At 60.3% G+C, this 22,081-nt stretch overlaps 2 protein-coding genes across 3 annotated transcripts in view; one reads left to right on the top strand and one right to left on the bottom strand.

The window, feature by feature from the left end:
• The window catches only part of LSG1 (large 60S subunit nuclear export GTPase 1), a 154,326-nt gene that overhangs the window by 10,573 nt on the left and 121,672 nt on the right, over nucleotides 1-22,081 (bottom strand). Inside the window, exons 2-5 of one of the 2 annotated variants that reach the window (XM_050712606.1) lie at nucleotides 1,312-1,386; nucleotides 1,102-1,219; nucleotides 811-931; nucleotides 358-444 (exon numbers count right to left, since the gene is read on the bottom strand). In XM_050712606.1, the coding sequence (XP_050568563.1) occupies nucleotides 358-444; nucleotides 811-931; nucleotides 1,102-1,219; nucleotides 1,312-1,386 (401 nt within the window). Of the gene's footprint in view, nucleotides 1-357; nucleotides 445-810; nucleotides 932-1,101; nucleotides 1,220-1,311; nucleotides 1,433-22,081 lie in introns of those variants that run through there. The other variant, XM_035544421.2, reaches the window with a different exon arrangement.
• Nucleotides 6,389-7,591, top strand: FAM43A (family with sequence similarity 43 member A). Its single transcript, XM_035544422.2, has one exon. It carries the CDS (start codon nucleotides 6,500-6,502, stop codon nucleotides 7,589-7,591), a length of 1,092 nt encoding a protein of 363 aa, XP_035400315.1. The 5' UTR covers nucleotides 6,389-6,499.

The following is a 22,081-nucleotide window of genomic DNA, read 5'->3' as shown; positions in this document are numbered from 1 at the left end:
AGCGCAACACGCTCCGTCGTGAACATTCGGGAATCACAGGGGCAAGGCTGAATGCAGTACTTTTAATAAACTAGATAACACAGTTTGGAGATTGAGGAACAGCAGCTATGGGTAAGCACTGCAAGAATTTTGGCTGTAAGCAGTACAAGACTGTGCACGCACAGCAGAACTACGTGGAGCTCACCACAAAGGTGTGTCTGTACTGTGACTGGGATGTCCAACCTTCTAGAACAAGTACAAGGAGCCACTGAGAAGAGGTTAATTTTAGATGTCCAACAAGGATAAATACAACCCACCTCTTCCTGCAGCTCCAAATCTGACCAGCTATATACCACACACACACAAGTGCATACTCACTGGGCAAGCTGTCGCCTCCATTCGAGAAAGCTCTCTCTCTCAGCTTGCTTCAAGTCCTCTGCACTGGTTGTCCTATCCCAATACGGCCTACAACAAATGCAACTAAGAATTACAAGGTGTTTAAGGCAGTGGATTCTTCTCTCTGTCCACCATGCAGAGAGCTCAGGAAAGGTTTGCTGGGTGGGGACAGCCTGCAGCCTCGATGCACCAGCTCCAGCAATGCCCAGCTTTGAGCAGAAAACCCATGTAACCAGGACAGACGTGCCGGGGCTGGCAGCACCTGCATGGCAGGCAGGCAGGCACCTGCGCGCTAGCACAGGTTTGTGAAGGGGAGGTCATGACATCCCCCAAACCGGGGCAGTGACAAAGCAGCGTCCCGTCCCCAGGCTGACAGACGATGACACCCGAGCCCACCACCACAGCAGGACCCCGTCCCGGCCTGGCAGCACCCACCTCCGCGGGATGCGCAGGAACTGCCGGTTCTCCTCATGCAGCTGCCGGACGCGCTGGGCCTCCTGGGCCGTGAGGAGGCCGGTGCGGGTCTGAGCTGACACGAACTGGATGTTCAGCCGCTCTGAGGGACGGGAGGGAGAGACAGAGGCAGTCACCCAGAGCCTGGATGCGGCTGGCAGCACCCCCGTTGCCCACACCCTCTGCCCCAGGACCCCTTCCCCAGCCCGTACCCACGGCCCCAGCCCCACGGCCCCAGCCGCGGGACCCCCCAGCCCGCTGCCAGCCCCTCACCGGCCACGAAGCGGGTGCCGGCCAGCTCGGCCGTGGCCAGGAACTCCTCCAGCGGGCTCTGCTCCACCGCCGACCGCTGCTCGGGGCCAGCTTCGTCGCCCACCTCGCTGGCGTGCCGCTGCCGGGACGACACAAGATGCAGAAGCCGTTAGCCCGGACCGACCCCCCCCATACGGACCCGGTCCCCCCGCCCCGGCCCCGCCGCCCTACCCATGAGGCGGCCCCGCGGCGCCCCGCGCCCCGCTGCAGGCAGCGGCCCAGCCCCGCGCCCCGCTTCCTCCCCATGCGGCCCGCCCGGAACCGGCCGCCCCAGGAACCGGAGCTCCCCGCAGCCGCCGCTCCGCCGCGGCCCCGCTGCGGCGTTCCGGGGAGGAAAGGTTCCGGGCGGTGCCCTGTGGCCGCCCTGGGCCCCCCCTTGTCCCCCCCTGGGTCCCCCTTGTCCCCGCCGTGGGCTCCCCGTGTGCCCGGCCCGGCCCCGCGGCCGCCGCTCGCTGCCGTGCCCCGCCGGCCGTCCCTGTGTGCAAAGGAAGAGGGGCTCGGTGGGATGCCCGCAGCCCCCTCGGATGCCTCTTTCCCCTCGTTTTTTCCCCCAAAACCACCACACGCAGGGCACACGGTGGTCCTGGTGCCTCAGGGGATGCCAAGGACCCGCGGCAGGCTTTGCAGAGGGCCAAGCCAACGACTCCGGCTTTCATCCAGCCTTCTTCCACACACCCACCTCAAGCCTTTGGCAGTGTGCATTAGCAAGGGTTACTCTGAGCAGAGCAGTGCTGAGGGAGACACAGACTAGGTGACCCAAGTGACAGAGACATCCAAGCTAGGTCCTTAATTCCCTATTTTTAACTGCAGCGTTCCCCAGCCCACCCATCACTGTGCTGCGCCTACCTGAGCAAGATGGGTTTCTTCTGGTTGTACCTCACCTGGCAATATGCTTCTCCTAGAAGACATTTACTGAGGAAGAGTAAATGTCTTCTAGGAGAAGACACAGGAGCTGCGTAGAGGTGGCCTTGGTACCCATGCACATACATTAGGGGCTGAGAGCTCAGGACAGCACGGAGGAGATGGGCACGAGGCCTCCAGCGGCAGAGCCCCTCTTGGCTGCACCACCAGGGGCTCACCAAGCTCCTCTGCACCATGTTAACAGAGCGCCTGGCTGGCTGGAGGACAGCCACAGCTGGTGGGACTTCTCACAAAAAACCCTGGATAGACAAAGGAGAAGTCTGCTCCCCTTCCACTGCGGGGTAATCATCTGCTTGTGCCAAAAAGGCTGGCTTCCCTGCCAACTTCTTCTGCCTTGGAGCGAAACCATTGCTCCAGTTTTTCATGCAAATCCTGAGAATTATTTAGTAGCAGCAGCTCATTTTCAAAAGCCAGCAATGCCAGTGCATTTTGCCTAGAGGAAACATTGTTCTTTCTGGACAACTTTTCCTCCATTTTCCTTTAAGGCAGCACTGGGAGATCTCAGGACTGTGACTCTGAAATATTCATGTGACGGCTATTCATTATTCATGCAGTTTCACAATGCTTGATTCAGCGGTATTACCGGCTCAAGCCTGACAAGCAGATATACTAAGAACCCCCCCTACCCCCCAAGGCACCCCTGAAAGGACACACAGACAGTTCTGCTCTGTGCAGAGTTACATCTGCCTGAGTCCCCTTGTTTGCAGCTGCAGTCAGACACGTGTCAGCACGGCAGGGAGATGGGCCTGAAGAGCAGCAAGGCTCCTGCCGTGCAGGAGGGCACCATGTATTCACTCAGGGTCTGGAGAGCAGCTGGGACAGGGCTGGCCAGGGAGGGGACAAAGTGGTACGCAGAGCCAGCAGCAGCACCTCATAGGTGGGACAGAGGTGCCAGAGGAGCCCTGGGCCTGGCAGAAGGGCCACCACGACATGCCACAGGGCAGGCTGCATCCATCCTCCGCCTGGGATCCCCAGGAAAAGGGGGAGCCTGGTCTTTTGGGAGTGGGCTCACTCCTCTCCAGGAGCAGGCTGAGCCCTGGGAAGGCACCAACCCTGCTGGTGCCCTCCGGCAAGTTTTTCAGACTCCACTTATTCCACCAGCCACACAAAGATAAAATCACCTTCCTGCCTGTTGGCGTGGGGGAAGGTTAATCAGGCAGGGCCACGTGCATCGGAGCAGGAAGGGGATTTCTCCAGCTTCCCATGCACTGGCTCGACCCGGGCTCAGCCCCGCTGCCCATGGCTGCCCGCTCCCCTCTGCACGGGCAGGGGCTGCCCTCGTGGCACTGGGACATCGGGCAGAGGACACCACCCCAACGCCACCTCTGCCCCTCAGCTGCTGGCACAGCAGGAGGTCGGGTGCTTGGCACGGTCTGTGAGCACCTCCTGGGGGCTTGGCCCCCTGCTGCCCTTCTAATTATAGCAGCGGGCGCAGGAAGCGCCCGGGCCGCCTGTGCAGGAAGCGGGGTGTGCCCGCCCTCGGTGTCTGAAAAACAACCGCGGTGGCAGAGGTGTGCCGCGACCAGCCGCGGCCTCAGGTGCCCTGCCCAGAGGCACGTCCCTGGCCCCGAGGCTGCGGCACCTCGAGCTGTGCCGGCAGCATCCCTCGGTGTGCTGATGGGGACCCGGGGCCGTCACCGTGTGGGCACCCCACGCTCCTCACATCCTCCTGGCATTGCTCCTTCCAAGTCCTGGCCCATCAGGATGGGGCGCTGATGCCCTATGGCACCCACGCAGGGTAGCAGGAGGTGTCAATTAAAGGCCATTAATGACCCTTTTCCTTGAGAGCAGGGGTGTGCCTCGTGCCGCCCAGCCCATCTCAGGCTGCCCCAGCACCACGCAGCAGGTGAGAGCTGGAGGAGCAGCGCTGGGGCAGGGGCCCGTCCTGCCCTGTGGAGCCTGGGCTCTGCTCAGGCTTTCATTTTCATGGGAAATCCTGACGTTTCAACATTTCCTCTGTCCCACTTGGGAACAAAGGGTTGAAGCTCCGCCGCTTATCACAGTTACAGAGCCTCTAAAATGCTTTGTTTTGGAAAATACTGAAATGCCGGTTTGAAACGTTTCACTTTGACTGTGTCACTTCAGCTGCTGCAGCAAGATGAGATCTGCTGCTATCTAGGGTGTGTTCACATGCTGACAAAATTGATACAACCCCATGAATTACTTCGGCCTCATCACACCCACTTTCCCCCATCGGCAGGCTGCTCGGGCAGAAGCGTCTTTCTCTTCCCGCTGCCCTCCCCAGCCATGCAGACCTCTGCCAGCTCCGGCTGCGGGGTGCAAAACCCACCCCGGTGCTGGGGCTGCTCCCCACAGGGTGTCACCCATCCGGGAAGCACCAGCGGGGCAGGCAGCACGTTCCCCAGCAGGGGTGGTGGGCAGCACACCCCAAGCCCGCAGTCGGCAGTGAGGTGCAGCTCTGGGCCTCATCCCGCAGAGCGAGGAGGAGGAGGTTGGGGCAGGGCAGGAAGGGGGAGCGCTGCCAAGGGCCAGGCACAGCGCTGCAGCGCAGGCTGCGAGCAGGGAAGGCCGGGCTGCTCGGGAGAGATTGTATCTGCCAGACTTTCCCACGCCGCGGAAAAGCTCGCCGGGCGGGCACACAGAGGCAGGTGATGCTCGGTAGCTGCTGGTGTGTAACGTAAATGGAGAGCAGGCTGCTTTGCTCCCCCCCAGGCTACAGGGCTGTGTAGATAAGCCCCCGGCGTGCATGCCCTGCAGAGCTCGGGTCCTGCCGTCCTCGCAGGGAGCCTCGTGCTTGTCCCGACCCTGCAGGGCTGGCTGCTGCCGTGCTGTGCCTCAGGTTCCCCTCCTGGCAACGAAACGCAGACATCCACGGGAGCATCCCCACGCTTAGGGGCTGGTGTGCGAGACATAACTGAGCCTCTCTGTGCTGTCAGACTTCATGCAGACACCCAGCAGCAGCACCATCCAGCCTTGGGCTGGAAACACCACAGCACAGCCCCCAGCTTGGGGCTAGGAGGGTTGGCCCTGAACCGAAGCAGACAGAGATGGTCCTGATGCTAATCAGGCCCACTAACAAAGCATGGAAGGCTGCAATGATCTGGCACACCAAACGGTGAGAAAGTACAGTTAGGAGCCGAGCTGAGACAATTTCCATCCTTGGGCAGGGTTTAAACCACAAGGCGCCTTCCCTGCAGCTGCACTTTCGGCTGGCCCATAGGCAGCTGCGCTGGGTGCTGCTCCCCAGCTGCAGCACCCGTCGGGCTCCGTGAGGGGCGACACCGAAACCTGCGCCCCAAGAAGGCAGCACGGGATGGAAGTGCCACCCCATGTACGTGTGCTGAGCCCATTACAGCACTTCAGAGGGTGCAGGGCTTTACACCCAGGACGAAAAATGAAGCCTGCACTTTCCAGAGCCAGCGACAGGCTTTCTAGCGCTGCAAAAGTGCTGCGCTAGACCCGCCAGAGACAGGAAACGCCGTGTGTTGCAGACACACACCCAGCAGCGCCTCTGGAAACAGATGCGGTCATGGGTCCCTGCCGCCAGCCCGGGCTGGGCCCCTGGGGACCGCGTCTGCAGCGCTGCCCCCCGGTGCGGGGCTGGTTTCGAGGTGAAGCAGCCGGGCTCCGAGCAGTTGGGTCCCGGCCGCTGCGGTTACCTGCAGTTCCCGAGCAGTCTGCTAGGTGGCACGAGGCAATAATAAGAACGACAATTTGGTCCAATTGATCCAAACTCTGTAAACGGTTTGTCAGACGATTTAAGCGCACTTTTGCCTGTTTTACCGCATTAATAAGTACTCGCTCCCGTTCTGTCGAGCACTTCTGGACACCCCAGAAAGTGTCCAGGGACCCCGAGAAAGCAGCTCGGGACTCGCTCCCCAGAGGGCAGGACACCGCTGCGGGAAGCTGCGGCGAGCAGCCGGGGACCGCCTTTCTGAAGCTCTCCTTTAGGGGAACGTGCCCGAGCACCCGTACCAGAAAGCTGCAGGAAGCTTCTGGTCTCCCTGCTGCACCGGTGTGGGGGGGGGGCTCCCCTCGCCGCGGCCCCCCGGTGCCCTGCGGCTCCGCGCTGCCCGCTGCCCGGTGCTCGGGGCGCGGCGCCCGGGGGGGGCGCCCGGCGGCGGGGCCGGGGCGCTGCGGGGCGGCGCGGCGGGGCTGACACCGCCCCCTGCCCGCCCCTCGGTGGCGGTGGCGGGGCCGGGGCCGGGGCCGCAGAGCAGCGGCGGCGGCGCAGAGCGGAGCGGCGGCGGCGGCGGCGGCGGCGGCGGCTCCGCGGGCCGCGGGCAGCGGGCGCTCCGCCCTCGGTGCGCGGGGCCTCCCCTCTCCGCGCCCGCGGAGCGCCGGCGCCCGCCCTATATCTCCGGCCGCGGTCCCGCGAGGATGTGAGGCGGGCGGGCAGCCCGGCCGCCCCCGCCGTGGCATGAGCCCCCTCGGCCCGAGCCGTCGGCGCGGCGCGTAGCCGAGGCTCGGCGGGGCGATGCTGCCCTGGAAGCGGAGCAAGGTGGAGCTGGGCGCCGGCGAGGCGAGGCGGCAGGGCAAGGCCAAGGGCTACGCGGTGAGCGTGCACTACTCGGCGCTCACCTCGCTGGCTCGAGCGTGCCCCGAGAGCGCCCTGCACCGCGTGGGCAGCATGTTCCGCTCCAAGCGGCGGAAATTCCGCGTGACCAGCGAGGATCCCACGTACACCGTGCTCTACCTGGGCAACGCCACCACCATCCAGTCCAAGGGCGAGGGCTGCACCGACCTGGCCGTCTGCAAGATCTGGAGCAAGAGCGAGGCCGGCCGGCAGGGCACCAAGATGAAGCTGACCATCAGCGCGCAGGGCATCCGCATGGCCCACGCCGAGGACAAGGGGCTGCGACGGCCCGGCCACCTCTACCTGCTGCACCGTGTCACCTACTGCGTGGCCGACCCGCGCCTGCCGCGCGTCTTCGCCTGGATCTACCGCCACGAGCTGAAGCACAAGGCGGTGATGCTGCGCTGCCACGCTGTGCTGGTCTCCAAGCCCGAGAAGGCGAAGGCCATGGCCCTGCTGCTCTACCAGACCTCGGCCACGGCGCTGGCTGAGTTCCGCCGCCTGAAGAAGCGGGACGACGCGCGGCACCAGCAGCAGCAGCTGGTGGGCGAGCAGAGCATCCCGCTGGTGCCGCTGCGCAAGCTGCTCAACGGGCAGTGCTGCTACAAGCCGCCGGTGGAGCGGAGCCGCAGCGCGCCCAAGCTGGGCTCCATCACCGAGGACCTGCTGGGCGAGGAGCAGGAGGAGCGGGCCATGCACTGCGAGGACTGCGAGGACATCCTGGAGGCGCTGGGCGAGCCCGAGGGCGAGCTGCTGCGCTCCGGCGCCGGCCGCGGCGAGGCCCCGGAGCTGGGCCAGCTCCTGCGCGACCTGGGCGAGCTCAGCCTGGGCAACGACCTGCGCTCGCTGCGCGCCGACCTCCGCGTCCGGCGGCTGCTCTCCGGGGAGAGCACGGGCAGCGAGTCCTCCCTGGAGAGCAACGGCCCCGACGGCGCCGCCCCGGCCTGCAACGGCGCCGAGCAGTCGCCCCCCGGCGACCCGGAGACCGGCTGAGCGCACGGCGGCGCCGGGGGCGCACGGCTCGGCCCGGGGCACCGGCGGCCCCCCCGGCAGCGCACGGCCCCTGCCGGGAGTGCGGGGCTCCGCCGGGCCGCCCCCGGGCCGCCGGGGTGCCCCCGAGCCCCCCCGGGAGCAGCGGGTCCCCTCCGCAGCCAGCGCACGGTGTCCCCCTGCCGGAGCCCGTGGCTTCACCGGGGAGCACCGGGACCCCTCCGGCGGCACCGCGCGGCCCCCCCTCGGGTGGCCACTCCGGATCCCCTCCGGGAGCGCACCGGGTCCCCCCGCGTCCCCCCGGGTCCCCTCCGGGAGCGCACCGGGTCCCTGCGGCGCCGCCGCGTCCCGGGACCGGGGACCGGGGGCTGCCGCGGCCCGAGGACGGGAGGTGGCTGCGGGCTGTTTACCTCCGGCTCAGCCCTTGAAGATCTGCCAAATTCCTGGAATAGCTTTCCCCGGGGAGGGAGGGAGGGAGGGAGGTGTTGCGCCTTGTTTACAGTCAGAAATCTCACATCCGGGGGGGGGGGGGGGGGCGGGGGGCGCCGTTTTCTACATTAAAGTCACTCCATCGTGCTGTCGTGTCCGAGAGGTTTGCACTGTTGTGATTTTTTTTTATTATTATTATTTTTAATTTAGACCCTTTTTTTTTTGGGCCCCGGTCCTGTCCCCGTTCTCAATGCTCTAGATCTTTTGCTGTGCAAAAGAAAACTCTACTTGTGGCTGTTCACCTGTACATAGGGAAATGTATGCAAATACATTGGGTTATTTTTAAGAACACCACCATCGCGATCTCCTCTGTTTGCACATACGTGAAGAAAATAAAGATGACGGTAATTTAAAAGAACCGGGGTCGCTGTGGCGATTTTGTGTGCGTTCCTGGAAGGAGTGGGGGGGGGGGGTTAGCTCCCTCGAGACACGTTGTACAAGGTGCTTAAGGTCTTTTCTGAGACACGGGGACGGGATTGCCCCTACCACCAGGGACGGGAACGTGCGCGAGGCCTCGTGTCTGCTGCTGGATCGTAGCTCTTCTATCACTGCTAATTATTATAATCACCGGGGCTGCCTTCAACCGCAGCACCTGGGCTGTGCCCTGCCGGGCTCGCCGCTGCGGCAGGGCAGGGACGATGCTGGGTGCTCCAGTAGGTGGGAGTGGGACGGGACTGGTGAGCGGGGTGATGGTGTGTGGGGTGATGGTGCGTGGGTAAGCAGCCCCTGGCCCGGCCATGCACTCTGGGGCTGCCGTGAGGTTTGCAGCTGGGTGCTGCAGCACGCAGCCACCGCTGGACCCTCGCTGCTTGCGCTGCCAGCCCGAGCCAATTTCATAACCTCAGCTGGGGTAAGCAGTGAAGTTGATTAGCCACAGGACTGCCGTGGTATTTTTAGCTCTCAATCTGTTTGCAAGTGGCAGGCTCACAGGGCAGTAGGGATGTTCCGGTTTCATTTGTCCCCAAGTGGAGGTATCAATTAAGGGATAATTAATCTGGCATTTCTGATGTCTCCATATTTTCCCCCGTGCTGCAATCAGGCAAGGTGCAGGAATGTCACCCCATGGCCCAGCCGTTCCTGAGTCCGTCAGCTGCCGGGGCCAGCCCGGACTCCTTGTGCAAGGAGCCAGCCGCCGAAGCTGTAAATACCTCATTAAAACATTGCAAAATCTGCCGCCGCACCAGCGAGGAGCTTGTACAATCGCCTCACTGTGAGTCAGTGTAAGGAGGGAGGCACGGCGGGGCTGCCCGCGCAGACGGAGATCCCGGGGAGAGGGCTGAGCACCTTTTGGAGGTGGGGGGGGGTGAAATGCAGCAGGGAAAGTCCTGCACTGCTTTCCCCCATTCTGAGCTGCTCGCCCTTCAGGGGGGACCTTCAGGGTGCTGGAAGTGGTGCGTGACCCCGCTGTCACAGCCCGTGTGTCGCGGAGCGCAGGGAGCAGGTCACTCAAGTGCAGCGGTGCGAGCAGAGCCGGGCAAGCCCGGAGTGTCACGGGCTGTTCCGAGCTCGCGCCAGCCGCTGAGTGACCCGGCGGTGTTTGCTTTTACATCCTCCGTGTGTGCTTAGAGGCGGTTAATGGCATTAGCTCAGTCAATGCCTTTCCCTTCTCCAGGAGAGCCATCATGTCTGCAAAAGTAAGGAAGCGATTTTATCGCATGCCATCGCCGCAAGCAGAATTCCCCGAGCAGCGAGAGTTGCAAGCAGGGCCTGAAGCATTTCCCCTCGGAGCCATTAGCCGGGCTACCGTGCAGTTTCCTTGGGAGGAAGAGGCCAGCACAGCTCATTAGGTGCGAATGTAGAGTCCAAATCCCTTTGTGATATTTTTGCACTGGAACCGTTGAAAAAGCTCACACAGATCTAGCGTGCGAGGCTATCCGTGTGCGCTCAACTGCCCTGCCCTAGCAGCAAGCACGGGCCTGCAAACCCCAACAAGTGCATGTGAGAAGAAGAAAAAGGTCATTATATTTTCTGCGCAGCAAGTCTGAAGGAGCATCTCCCTCGGGTGAGGAGAGAGACCCTCTCTGTACTAGGTCCAGGTGAAGCTGCCGATGGTTTCCCTTTGAGACAAGCAGCGTCTTGCTGGGCCGCAGAGCCTGCTGGCAGGAGGCAGCCCTGGGAAAACGCCTGTGCTCCCGGCGCAGGGCTTTGGGAAGGGCTCCGCGGGACACGCAGCCCCTGCCGCCTGCCGAGGCCGCTCCCCGCTCCCAGCAGAGCCTTGCATTCCCCTGCGGATCAGGCTCCCTCCGTCAGCACTAGCTCAGCTCCGCAGCTGGCGAGGGTGAATCAGCCCCTGACGCAGCTGCAGCGTGTGGGCTGCGAGAAAGCATGGCAGCCTCGGCAGCTCTGCTCCCCAGGAGCCAGCCACCCCGGCCCAGCACCCATTTCCCAAGGACATCCCCGGAAAGGAGAGAAAAAGCAGCCTAAATGCTCTGCCGGTATGTTTGGGCCATGCGGGGAGAAGTCCAGTGTTGGAATAGAGGTTTGCCAAACTACCAGTCCAGCCTTGCTGGCATAAATCACCCCCCTGCCCATGGGCACAGCAGCCAGGGGATGGCGAGCCGTGCCCTGCCTGTCGGGCAGCCCAGGGGGGTTTAGCACCGAGCTCCGCACAGCCCTGGCCTCGCAGACAGCGCGATGAGCTGGCCAGCCAGCACCCGCAGCAGGTACAACAGCAGGAAAGGCCATGGTCCTGCTGGACGGGCACACTGGAAAGGTGTGGTGTGTGTGACACAGGGGGCAGCTGCCGGCTAGGAGGTGGCGCGCTGGGCCGGTGCTTTGGCAAGTCACCCTCACCAGAGGCCTGAGCTTTGCCAAATGCGCTATGGCTAATCAGAGCACGCCGTTCTCCCAGGCAGAACACCAAGAGATTAAGGGAAAAAAGAGCACTTGCTGCCAGTGCCACTTGTGGACTCCGTGTGTTTGCTGGTGTCTTGCTCCTGCACGTAGGGATGGAGCTGAGGAGAGCTGCACAAACGTGCAAGTGTTTGCAGGATCCCACGTGCAGCCTCTTGCTTTTCTCTGCCCTTAGCATGCCCTTCTCCAGTCCTTAGGCCTTCCTCATCCCCGACAGGAAAAAATATCATTTACAACCAGAAAAACTAGCCAGCGGCCGGGTGGCGTGAGCCAGGTGGCGAAGTGACTTATAGCACAGACTCTGGTACTGCTTCAGGCTCAGCATTGGTGCCTTTCAGTTCAATGTCACACCTGTCCAGGAAACACCCCGTGTGCCTGGCCAGCGGCGATGCCGCAGGAATTGCTGCCGGCGGGGCTGCTTTGGGCTCCCAGGTGCAATGTCCGGCTGCACGTCCCCAGGGCAGCGGTGAAAACCTAATGTCTTCTGCAGCACACCATCAGCAGCCTGCACCGAGCCCAGCTCCAGCTGCGAGCCACCCTCAGCTCACACCTTGAGGCCCCAGGAGCAGCGGGAAGGAGGCAGGATTTCCCGCACAGCGCTGTGCTGGAGCACAGCATCTGACCTGCCCCAGCGCTCTCACTCATCCCCAAGCCACCAGCACTGCCCATTGCCTAATTCTCGACCATTACACCAAACCCACCATTACTTAGTGGGGAAAAAACCCCTAACCCAGCCGTCGATGTGGAAAAACCTGCCTCTCCTGATGATTCTCCTGCAGCCAGGACGAAGCCCAGCATTCGCAAGGCAGCCCCAGCCCCTGGCTGATGCTGAGCCTGTGTGCTGCGAGAGCGCTGCCCCTCACCGCCCCGCTGCCCTGCCGGGGGGATGATGTTCGGGGACAGGAATGCGAGGGCAGGGACAGCGTGGGGCCAGGGGCCAGGCCGGGTCAGTTCATCTGAAGGTGACACCTTGGGCTCGCAGGGGGACGGGAAGGGGCCGCAGCTTGGTTCGTGCCCCGCGAGGTGGGCGAGCTGCGGGGGGGTGGGCTGGGTGTTGCTTCAAGCCAGCGGGAGATCCGAGTTACGCGCTCGGAAAAACATGACATCCCCCTCGCCGGTGGGAGCTCTGCGCGCTGCAAAAACACCAGGAAAACGGTTACATAAGGAAGGGCACGGGCCCCATCCTGCCCTCAGCCTGCCGCTGCAGCTCTGCGAGGTGCTGAGCCACTGCAAGGGGCTGTGAGGCTCTGGGCTGCGCTGCCCAGCACCCACCAGGATCTGGTCATGAGCCGGATGGTGCTCTGTGCTGCTGCTGAGGGCAGGAGAAAGGCTGCAAAATGCTTTTCCTGACCTGAGAGATGCTCTGTGTGCTCAGCCCTTCAGCTCCATCCCACGGCCCTGTCCCGGTGCTGGCACATCATGGACCTGTCCCCATGCCCCAACGTGTCCTCACCTCTCCGTGATGTCAGCTCTACCCTGGGGAGCTGCCCCCAGCAATGGGGTTGTGCAGCTCCTCCTGTGCTCCCTGCTCCGAAATGGGGATATCTGGTGTCCTGCCCCCTGCTGCCAGCCCTGCCACCTCCCCGCACAGAGGGGTGACACGCTCTGCGTCACGTCCCCGCTCCGGTGTGGGCTGCCTGCTGTCCCAGGGGACGTGAGGACAGGAGTCGTGGCTCTTCCCATGGCACCGTGGAGTTGCAGGCAGTCTGCTGGGATGCGTGAGCAAGCTACACGGTGACATTAATTGCAGCTGACAGCGCTCCTGGGGAGCGATGGTGCCGAAGCTGCTGCTGCTGGGGGACAGCAATCCTCTGTGCTGTGCTCAGAGCGGGGCTTGAGTCCCACGGCGCTGAGCTCTGGGCTCACCCCGGCTCCAAACATCACGGTGGCAGGGACACCTCAGCCCTGGGGGACAGCAGGCATCGTGCTTGCCTGGAGCTCTGGCTACAGGGGGAGCAGAGCAGGCCACAGTCCCAGCCCCTCGTCAGGCCTCAGAGCAGCTCAGCTCCAGCTCCCTCCAGGCTGCAGGGGAACCTTCAGGAGCTGAGAGGGACCCGCGAGCCCTCCTGCTGCCTGAATCCAGCCCTGGCACAGCCTCTGCTCCGCATCGCTCTGCCCTCTCCAGCCAGTGCTGCCTGCAGCTGGGCTCTGCCTCCCCCAGCCCCACAGGCAGGACGCATGCTGCCCTCCAGTTTCCCTGCTTGCTCTGGCTCCCTGTCCCTGGCAGCACCTCAGGTGCCGTATCTCACATCCCAGTTTCGTGCTGAGGAAGAGCTGCCACTGCTGCTGCTTCAGCAAGCACTGTCGAGGAAGGCAAGGACTGCCTGCACGCAGCGTGGGCAGCCCAGGTCTGCGAGGGCTCCTCCTCCTCTGGGCAGCAAAGGGTTAAGGGAATTAGGATGGAAAGTTGATAGAAATAATTCACTAACTCCTGTAGGAAGATCGCGATTTAGCTTAATTATCATTATTACATCTTCAATCTCCCTGCTAACAATTCCGAAACAACAGCGCGAGATGCGAACGCAGCCGCCCGCCTCCCCTGCCAGCTACGGCCTGTCCCCCGGCCGCAGGGACACGCTGCTCCCCTGCCCCTCGCTCCGGTGCTGGGTTTCCTCCTGCTCTGCCCGACACCTCAGCTCCAGAATCAGCAACCAGGGGGACGGCGGAAAAAAAGTCCTCTGATACCTGCTTCAAACCAAGTTAAGATGTCCCAGGTGCTCATCTGGGTTCCCCGAGCAACCCAGGAGCTACGCAGGGTGCTGGGGAGGTGGCAGGTGCTGCTGCTGCTCCCCGGGGAGGCCTCATCCTGTGCCTCCGCAACCTGCCCCCGCCTGCAGCAGTACTAGGGCAGCCACCAGCCCGTGCTCACCTCCGCGCTGCAGGCACCCCATCACAGACAGGGAATTTTAGGCATTTCGCTTTTCATTGTCCTCCCCCACAACGGCATTCTCCTGCTGTAAATAGCCACCGAGCCGAAGACACAACAATGCGCTGCTTCCCCCAGACAGCTCCAGCAAAACAAACGAAGGAAACGCAGAGGGATCGGAGCAGGGCCCGGTGCTGGCTGCGGGATGGGACACCCCATGGACCCCACAGGGACCTCCAACGGACCCCGCAGCCCCCGGCCCTGGAGCACGAGAGCCAGAGGGAACAGCATCAGGGGAGACAGGCACAGCTGCCTCCAGCCGTTACGGCACTGAAGCAACTTCTCGCCACCGCCTCTAACACCGTGACCAGCAGCGAGGTTGTGCGCTCCCTCCCCGAGGAATGCTGCTAACTGAAGCCGAAGCGCAGAGGCAGAGAAATGGCTTGACAGAGCGGTGTGGTAATTGTTAAAAAGAAGAACTTGTTTTCTTCATCTTGCAACTGAAAATTGCACAATGAGGCTTGCAGCGTCTTCTGCCCTGAGTGTTTGCAAGCGAAGGCTTTGGGGCGATATAAAGTTCAGACTGCTATACGGACCGTATGCTGCCCGTAAGGGAGGCAGCCGTGGAGGTTGGGACGGCAGTGGTCACACTTGCCTTACCCCTGGGACACAAGCAAGCAGGACAGGGCTGCACAAGGGAACAGCAAGCGGCGATTTGCCCACTGGGGCAACGTGCTGAGAGCTTTGAGGTCCAATTATAAAGCAGGTTTTGCTAGGCTACGGGCATAAATGGAGGCTGCTGTCACACAACATGCACCCAAGGCAGCACCTACAGGTCAGCAGGAGGACAGTGGGAATGCTGGTGACCCATCCTCATTTCACAGCCTCCTTCACAGCCTTTTCCTCATAAAAGCCACCTGCAGTCCTGTGGAGGATGCAGCCCAGGGGCTGGATGGTGCACAGCACCTGGGGAGGAGCCAGCACCTCTGTGGCGATGGCATCTGCAGAGGCCAGCCAGGGTGCCCGGGGGCAAGGCAAGAGATGTGTGAAGCAAGGAGAGCACAGGAGAGCAGTTCTCCGAGTTGCCACAAGAACAGTTGCAGTGATGATGAATTGGTGAGGGGTCTAGAAAACAGGTCTTACAAGGAGCAGCTGAGGGAACCAGGGTTGTTCAGCCTAGAGAAAAGGGGGCTCAGGGGAGACCTTATCATGCTGTACAATCACCTTAAAGCAGGCTATAGCAAGGTGGGGATTGGGCTCTTCTCCCAAGCACCAAGTGATAAAACAAGGAGAAATGGCCTCAAGTTGCACCAGGGGAGGTTTAGGTTGGATATTAAGAGAAATTTATTTACTGAAAGGTTTATTTACTGGCATTGCAATAGGCTGCCCAGGGAAGTGGCTGAGTCACCATCCCTGGAGTTTCTTCAAGAAACCAGTAGATGCAGAACTTAGTAGCATGGAATAGCAGTGGTGGACTTCAGTACTAGGTTAAAGGTTGGGCTGGGTGATCTTAGAGGTCTTTTCCAACCTGAACGATTCTAGGACTGGAGGACACGAGGCACAGATGGTCTGCATATCAGCCTGGGGTAGAAGAGAGCACAAGTCCCTGTGCCAGCTCCAGACCCGTGTGAGCCCACGCTCAATTCGGATTTACTGCTTGCCTTGGTGCAACCCCTGTCTACCCCAGGCACGGACCTGCGATGTAGAAAAAGATAAGAAGAAAACCCTAGCAGTGGACAGAGGAGCCTCCTCATACCCTTGAAGATGAACACCTGGCCACGTGCCTTGTGCTGCCTGGGCACATCAGGGGTTCCTGGTGGGCACAGGCTGCTGCTGCCCTGTCCTGGATTTGCCATTTGGATGTGAATAGGAATGTTCCGGCATGAGTCAACAGTCAGGGACACGGTATTTTATTCAGCTCAAAAAAGGCAACTAGGTGTTAAAAAGAAAATGGGGGAAAAAAATTAACCCACAAAAGCCTTCCAGCCCTGTTTTGTCCCAGTTTTAAGTGGCAAAATCTGTACTTTGTTCTCAGCTGTTGTTGCAAAATTGAACCACTTTCAGCCTCTCGCCTTACTTAACCACAGGCTACATCCTCGCAGAGCTGCTGAGTGCAACGCAGAATCAAAGATTGTGCCTGGCCCAGAAACCTGAATTGTGTGAACTTTGCTAAAAGTACACAAGGAAGCCTGGCTTCGAAGTGAAGTGGTCACGAGCCAGCGAGCCCCCAAAGAACCACTGGTGCGCGCCGCACCAAACCAAGGAGCGCGCGTCCAGCTGAGACATGCTGTGCTGCACATCCGTGCAGTGCCCTCCCCAAAACTGCCCCGGCCCAGCAGCAGCGAGGTGCTACATGGGGCTGCACCTCATTTCCCAGGCAACTTGTCCATGAACAAACTGAGTCCAGGCACTGCTCAGGAGCATTTCTGGATGGAGCAAGGTGCTCCAGCCAGCATCTCTCTGCAGGGGAGACAGGGATGCTGCTGCTGTCAGCAGGTAACGTGGGGAGGATAATTTGCTTATCAAGCCATTTAACGTAATTCTTAGATATTAATACTGTGCTTTCTATTTCTTTTAGGCCTTGAGTAATCCCTTCCCTGCTCTGACTCACGCTACCCCATAGAGCCAGGGCCATGAGTTGCATTACTGCTGCTGCGTTCCCTATGCATGAGCTCCCCAGCCATGCCCGTCCTTGCCGAGGGGGAGCTTCCCCCTTGTTCCTCCACCTGGCAGCACCAGACACGAAACTGGTGCCTGCGCCTCAGCAGGAGCAGCCCAAGCTCTGTAACCATCAGCCCTGCCGCAGCCAGCAGAGGCTCGCTCAGTGCCGGTCTGTCTGCAGCGGCTCCCTGGTGACTGTTTTATCTGAGGCCATCCTGAACACCGTAAAAAAGCGTGATTCCAGCCCAGCAGAAGGACTATATATACAGTATGCATATATATTTACATGATCATTAGAGTTAAATGTGCCATGCTATAAGCTGTGTCTGACACCCAGCTGGTGTTTCCCCAAAGTGTCTTCCAAAAGCAGAGTCCCCAGCCAGCACAAGTGGCCCATGAGTGCCCAGCCTACACCCACCAAGCCCCTGGCAGGCTCGGGGTCTTTCTTCCTCCCCACTTCTCTGCCCCTGGTGCCTCCTGGAGGCCAGGAGGGTGCAGGGTGCCAGCTGCCTGCGAGCAGCCTGGCTTTTGCAATGCACTCCAGCCCTGCGGCGTGGCTCGCTCGCCCCAGCCTGCTCCTGTTAACTGAGTTGCCACTTTATCTGATGCCTCCCTTCCCAGACAGCACGTCTTGCTCAGTTGCAGCTTTCATAGCTTCATTACAAATGACGTATCTCATATCACGGGGGATGTTATTTACACAGCAGCTCTCTCTGTCTGACATCTGCATTTAGATTACAGCGTGGCAAAGCCCCCACGCTCCATGCACCCAGGACCCAATGCCTTCCCATCAGCTCCTCAGTCCCTTCTCCTACAGGCAGGGAACTGTGAAACCCAAAAGCCATGCTGCAAAGAGCTGCATGCGGGGCTTTGTGCTCAAGTGTCCCACTGCAAGGCCAGTGCCACCCTGCGGTGCCATCCCTCTCCCCAGCAGGGCTCTGGGTACTGAGGATGCTGTGCGTGGGGCAGATCCAGACCTGCTTTGTGTGGTGGCAATGAGAGCTGCTGTAGGTAGCCAGCCACGGGCTGGACTTGAAACCAGGCTCCATGAGTTATTTATAAGCTACGGGAGGGAAGCGGCAATAAATAATACATCGACACTCTCACATTCTGCAAGCGTGAGTCTATAGATAAATATTTCATTCTCCAGGAATACGCACAGACTTGTTGATAAATAAAAATTGGAAAATGTTCCATTGGATGGTTTTAAATGTGACTCCAAACTTGCATCCAAAGAACAGTGTGTACCTTGTATACAGCACAAAGATGCTAATTTTCCCCAGCAGAGGCTGCCTCAAATGTATCATTGCAGCACACTGGGCACAGTGCCTGGTGTAGCACGCACACCCCAGAAACACACAGCCCCAGCTTTCCCTTCCACACCATTATTTTAACATCACTTTTATAACAACGGTATTCAAGCAGCTTCGCTAATTATACCTTGTACCACCTGGGCTCGGGACACAGCTATGAGGCTTCCAAATATTAGTGGAGAGACCCAGAAGGCAGCATATTTCCTCTTCTAAGTGTCACTGAAATTCACATTGTGCTCAGGCATGGCTGGCGACGCAAAGCTTGTTGCTGCTGTTTAATTAGGCAGGTGGCTTCTCCCCTAGGAAGAGCGTGAGATACAGAACATGAGATACGGCCACCCCCTGCCCCGCTCATGCTGCACCCGCACCCCCAGCAGCCACCCCCAGGACAGGCTCATCGTTCCTGCCCTCCTCCTCAGCAGGGACAGTCCTGCACCAGCACCTTTTCCTTTGCAGGGGGCTTTTTTCCCCCACCCCGCTACCTGTATGAAGCACACAGGGAGAGAGAAACATGCTAAACGTGACAAGTCTGAAATGACACAACGTGCATCTTCAGTGCAACAAGTGCAGGAATTTCACTCCTGGTCTGATCTATTCCCTGTGTTGCAGGTCCCATCTTCTTCCAGCCCCATTGGAAACCATCCAGGCTCTGTTATATGTCAGGAAATAAGTTCAGAAAGAAGATACATCTTTCCCATGCCCTATCTCCTCCTCCTCTAATACTGGTTTATCACCCTGAATAAACTGGAGTAATTGTGCAGAAAATTGCTCAATCCACAGCGTGCCCATGAGGAATTTCTGCCCTGGGTAACTGCCTGTCACCAGCAGCGGTGTCCCAGGCACATGGGGTTGTGTAGGGGTGCTGTGGGATGAGGCAGGATGTCCTCCTGCAGGCCTGTGCCGGGGTGGGCACAGCCTCTTGGTGCCCCTCAGCTCCCAGACACATCGGGATGAACCTGGGCAGTGCCGTGCAGGGCAGGGGGCAGAAGCACCGTGCCCCCAAAAACACATGCCTGCTCCCCCTGGCTGGGTGCCGAGGGGTGCCCAAGCCTGAGGTTTGCTCCCTGCGCGGTGCAGCCCCCACATCCTCACCCTGCTCGTCCGGGTGTGCTGGGCTGGCTCGTCCCATGGGTGGCAAGGCTGCCACAGGGACGTGGGGCACCCAGGCACCCTGCTCCTCTTCGCAACACCGCGGTGCTGGCAGGCGTTTTGGCAAAAGCTGGGCAGCGGGTCCTGAACCAGACACAGGTCCGTCCCCCACCCTGGCAGCTGGTCTCTGGTGAGGTCTGGGAGGGATGCAGGGCAGCAGATGTGGCTTGGCACAGACCCGTGTGGAACACGCCATGATTTTCACTGCTTCATCCCACAGCAGAGCACAGACAGGAGCAGAGCTGTCCAGAGGAGCGTGTATGCAGAATGAAGCCAGTGCTAAAAGGGACAGCTCCAGTGAGTATTTAAAACAACCCTGGCAGCAAGCCCCATCTTGCTGCTCCCTGGCAGCCCTGGGCACAACAACAGCTCTGATAAATGGCCAGCACCTCACTGGAAACCTTCACTGCCCTCACCAGCACTCAAAGTCTGTCCCTACTTAATCCCTGCACAGCAATTTCCCTCCTCATGAAGGGTATGCAAATACCTTTAGTGTTGATAAATCCCTGATGTATCAACTTCCAGGGATATTTAGGCAGCAAAATATCACTTCATTGCAATGCAAATGGAGGAAGCCCAGTCAATGAGAGCGGGGAGGAACGCTCGCACCACCTGCCCCTGCTGCTTTGTGCCACATGAGCACCCCAGTTCTGCTGCTCCAGCACCGATTGTGCTCACCGGGCACAGCACAGGGTTTGGATGTGTTTCAGTGAGCAGGGACAGGGAAGTAACCAGCCCTGGTTTTAAGGGTGAGGAAGCAGATCCTCCTCCCAGCAGATCTTCCACCAGGTTTCCTTCCCCAGAGCCTTTTCTCACCCTCTGCCCCTCCCCTGAGATAACTATCAGTGATACCGCGGGTTTAATTAACGTTTTTGATTTCCAGCACACTGATGGGATTTCTCCTCTGTGCTTTTGCCAGGAGTCTTCTGATCCTGCCAAGCAGCCAGGAAATCTGGGCCGGCAAGAGCGGCTCCCCACCTGCAGCTGCTGGCCAGGCAAGGGGCTGTGCGCCGGACACTCAGATCTCATGCTGGGCATCGCATGAAAAGCAGCAGCAGCCGGTGAAACATGGTCCTCCCTGCACCCCAGCACCAGTCCCAGCCTCACTGGGGCAAGAAAAGGGACCGTGACCCACAGACAGCTGTCCCCATGTCCCCCATGGTAGCACAGGCTCCCGGCATGCTTGATGGCACTTGTCCACAGCTCTGCCCACTCCTGAAGCCAGGATCACCCCTCTGGTGTCACGGCCACCTCCCTCAGGCAGGCACACGACACTTTGACCTCCATTCCTTGCTCTGCTCCATGCCTCCAGCCCTTGCAGGCTGCCCCCAGGGTCCCAGACACTTGGGCATGAAGGTGCGTGCAGGCCGGCACGTGGCAGCAGGGAGACGTGCGTCCAAGCAGCACCAGAAGTGGCCGGAAGCCTTAAAAGGGCTCTTTAGCTCTCTGGTCCACTGCTCCTATCGTTACAATTAATTACCGACCAGCCAGGGTGGCTCCCCTCCATCAGACGGGGCTCCCATGCCCACAGGACAGGTTTGGGGAAGGGTGGTGTCCCCAGCCACATGCAGCCAGAGGCACAAGCAAAAAGAAAATGGCCAGGACAGGACACAAGCCTGACCAGGGCACGGGCAGGGAGCAATGCACAGGGGCAAGCAGGGAACAGATCCTCTCCAGCAGATGTTCCCTGTGCTCCTGAGGCTGCAGGTACCAGGACCACTGCCTCCATCCCCACCACGCAGCCCCGGCCCCTCTGCACCAAAATAGCTGCTCGGCCCCAGCCCCCAGCTCTGCCTCCCTGCTAACCGAAATAGCCCTGCTAGCAGCTGGTGCATCGCTGCCATCCGGGGCCTTTCTACTTCTGTCCAAGATGCTCAGACAATGTAAAATTAGATTTCCTTTAAAACGCAGCCCTACTCTTAAAAAGAAATGCTAACAACACACAGCCCAAGGGCTAAAGATGGAGCCAAGTCCATTAATACACTGGCGCCTTTGCCATCCCAAGTGGGATTTTGGAGCCAGCTCACTGCACCACAGCCAGGGATGTGCTGCTGCTGTTCCAGAGCTGACTCCAGCCATGGCTCCCTTTCCTACAGGGAGGCAAGGGAATCCAGTGCAGGTGGCTGCCTCTAATTACAGGGAGGGCTTCTTCCCAGGGTGTTTAATTAGTGCCAGAGGGTAGAGAGGTGCTATTAGAGCCAAGGCAGCCTCAGCGTGGTCTGGCAGACAAACGGCAGCAAAGGGAATCAGGCAGCAGTGGAGTGGGGAGCTCACTGCACTGGATTGGAGGTCCCCAGCGAGGTCAGAGAGCAGTGCTGGGGACACGCTCACCTCCTGGCTGCACTCACACTGTCATGGGGGAGCGGGGAGGTCTGCAGTAAGAGGAGGTCATGATCCTGCTTCTCCCCCTCCTGCTGCACTGCCATGCTACTGTGCTTTTGTGGGCCCCAGAAAACCCTCACAAGGACCGCAGCATTTTGCTAAGCCTATTAATCAAACCAAATTTGGGAGCTAAAACCTTCGCAGAGAAGTGCTGTCTGCACCTAGAGCAGGAGATGTCCCTCTCCAGTGGCCAGGGCTGCAGGAGTACCAGTGGGCAAAGCATCCCCCTTGCAGTGAAGCACGGGGTCATCGGGCAGGAGCACATGTGGGGAGGAGCTGTGCCTTTTCTGGCCATCATCAGCCTCAGGAGCAGGCTGTGAACTTCTCAGCTGTGCGCATTACTGCCAGTGAGCCGTGAAGCCCCCCTGCAAGCCCTCCTGGCTCCGCAGCTGAGCCAGGGGTGCTGCTGCCTGGGCTGCTTGGTTAAACGCTTGCTGCGAAGTGGGCTGCTTTCTGCAAAACTCGCTGCAGAGACCTGCTTGCTTCCAGCATGGGCAATCGATGCACAGACCTTGCTGTGCACAAGCCTGACTGGTCAGAGAGCTCAGCCCCAGCCCTGGCTGCTTCCCAGCAGGCACTTAACCATTGCCTGGCAGTGGGGCCCCAGCACTAACATGGTCACTGCCGCAGCCACAGGCAGCACTGGGCCAGACAGGGCTGGCACGCATCCCTGCCACAGCCAGGGTGCCTGTAGGCACCACTGCACCCACACCTCCAGCAGCATCCTCGCTCCTGGTGGTCTCTTTCTCTTCTTGGGGTCCTCCACACACCCCACAGGCA

This window comes from Cygnus atratus, chromosome 9 (assembly GCF_013377495.2).
Source record: "Cygnus atratus isolate AKBS03 ecotype Queensland, Australia chromosome 9, CAtr_DNAZoo_HiC_assembly, whole genome shotgun sequence".
Classification (NCBI taxonomy): domain Eukaryota; kingdom Metazoa; phylum Chordata; class Aves; order Anseriformes; family Anatidae; genus Cygnus; species Cygnus atratus.
The sequence above is the reverse complement of the archived record's forward strand: the minus strand, read 5'-3'. Positions and strand labels throughout refer to the sequence as shown.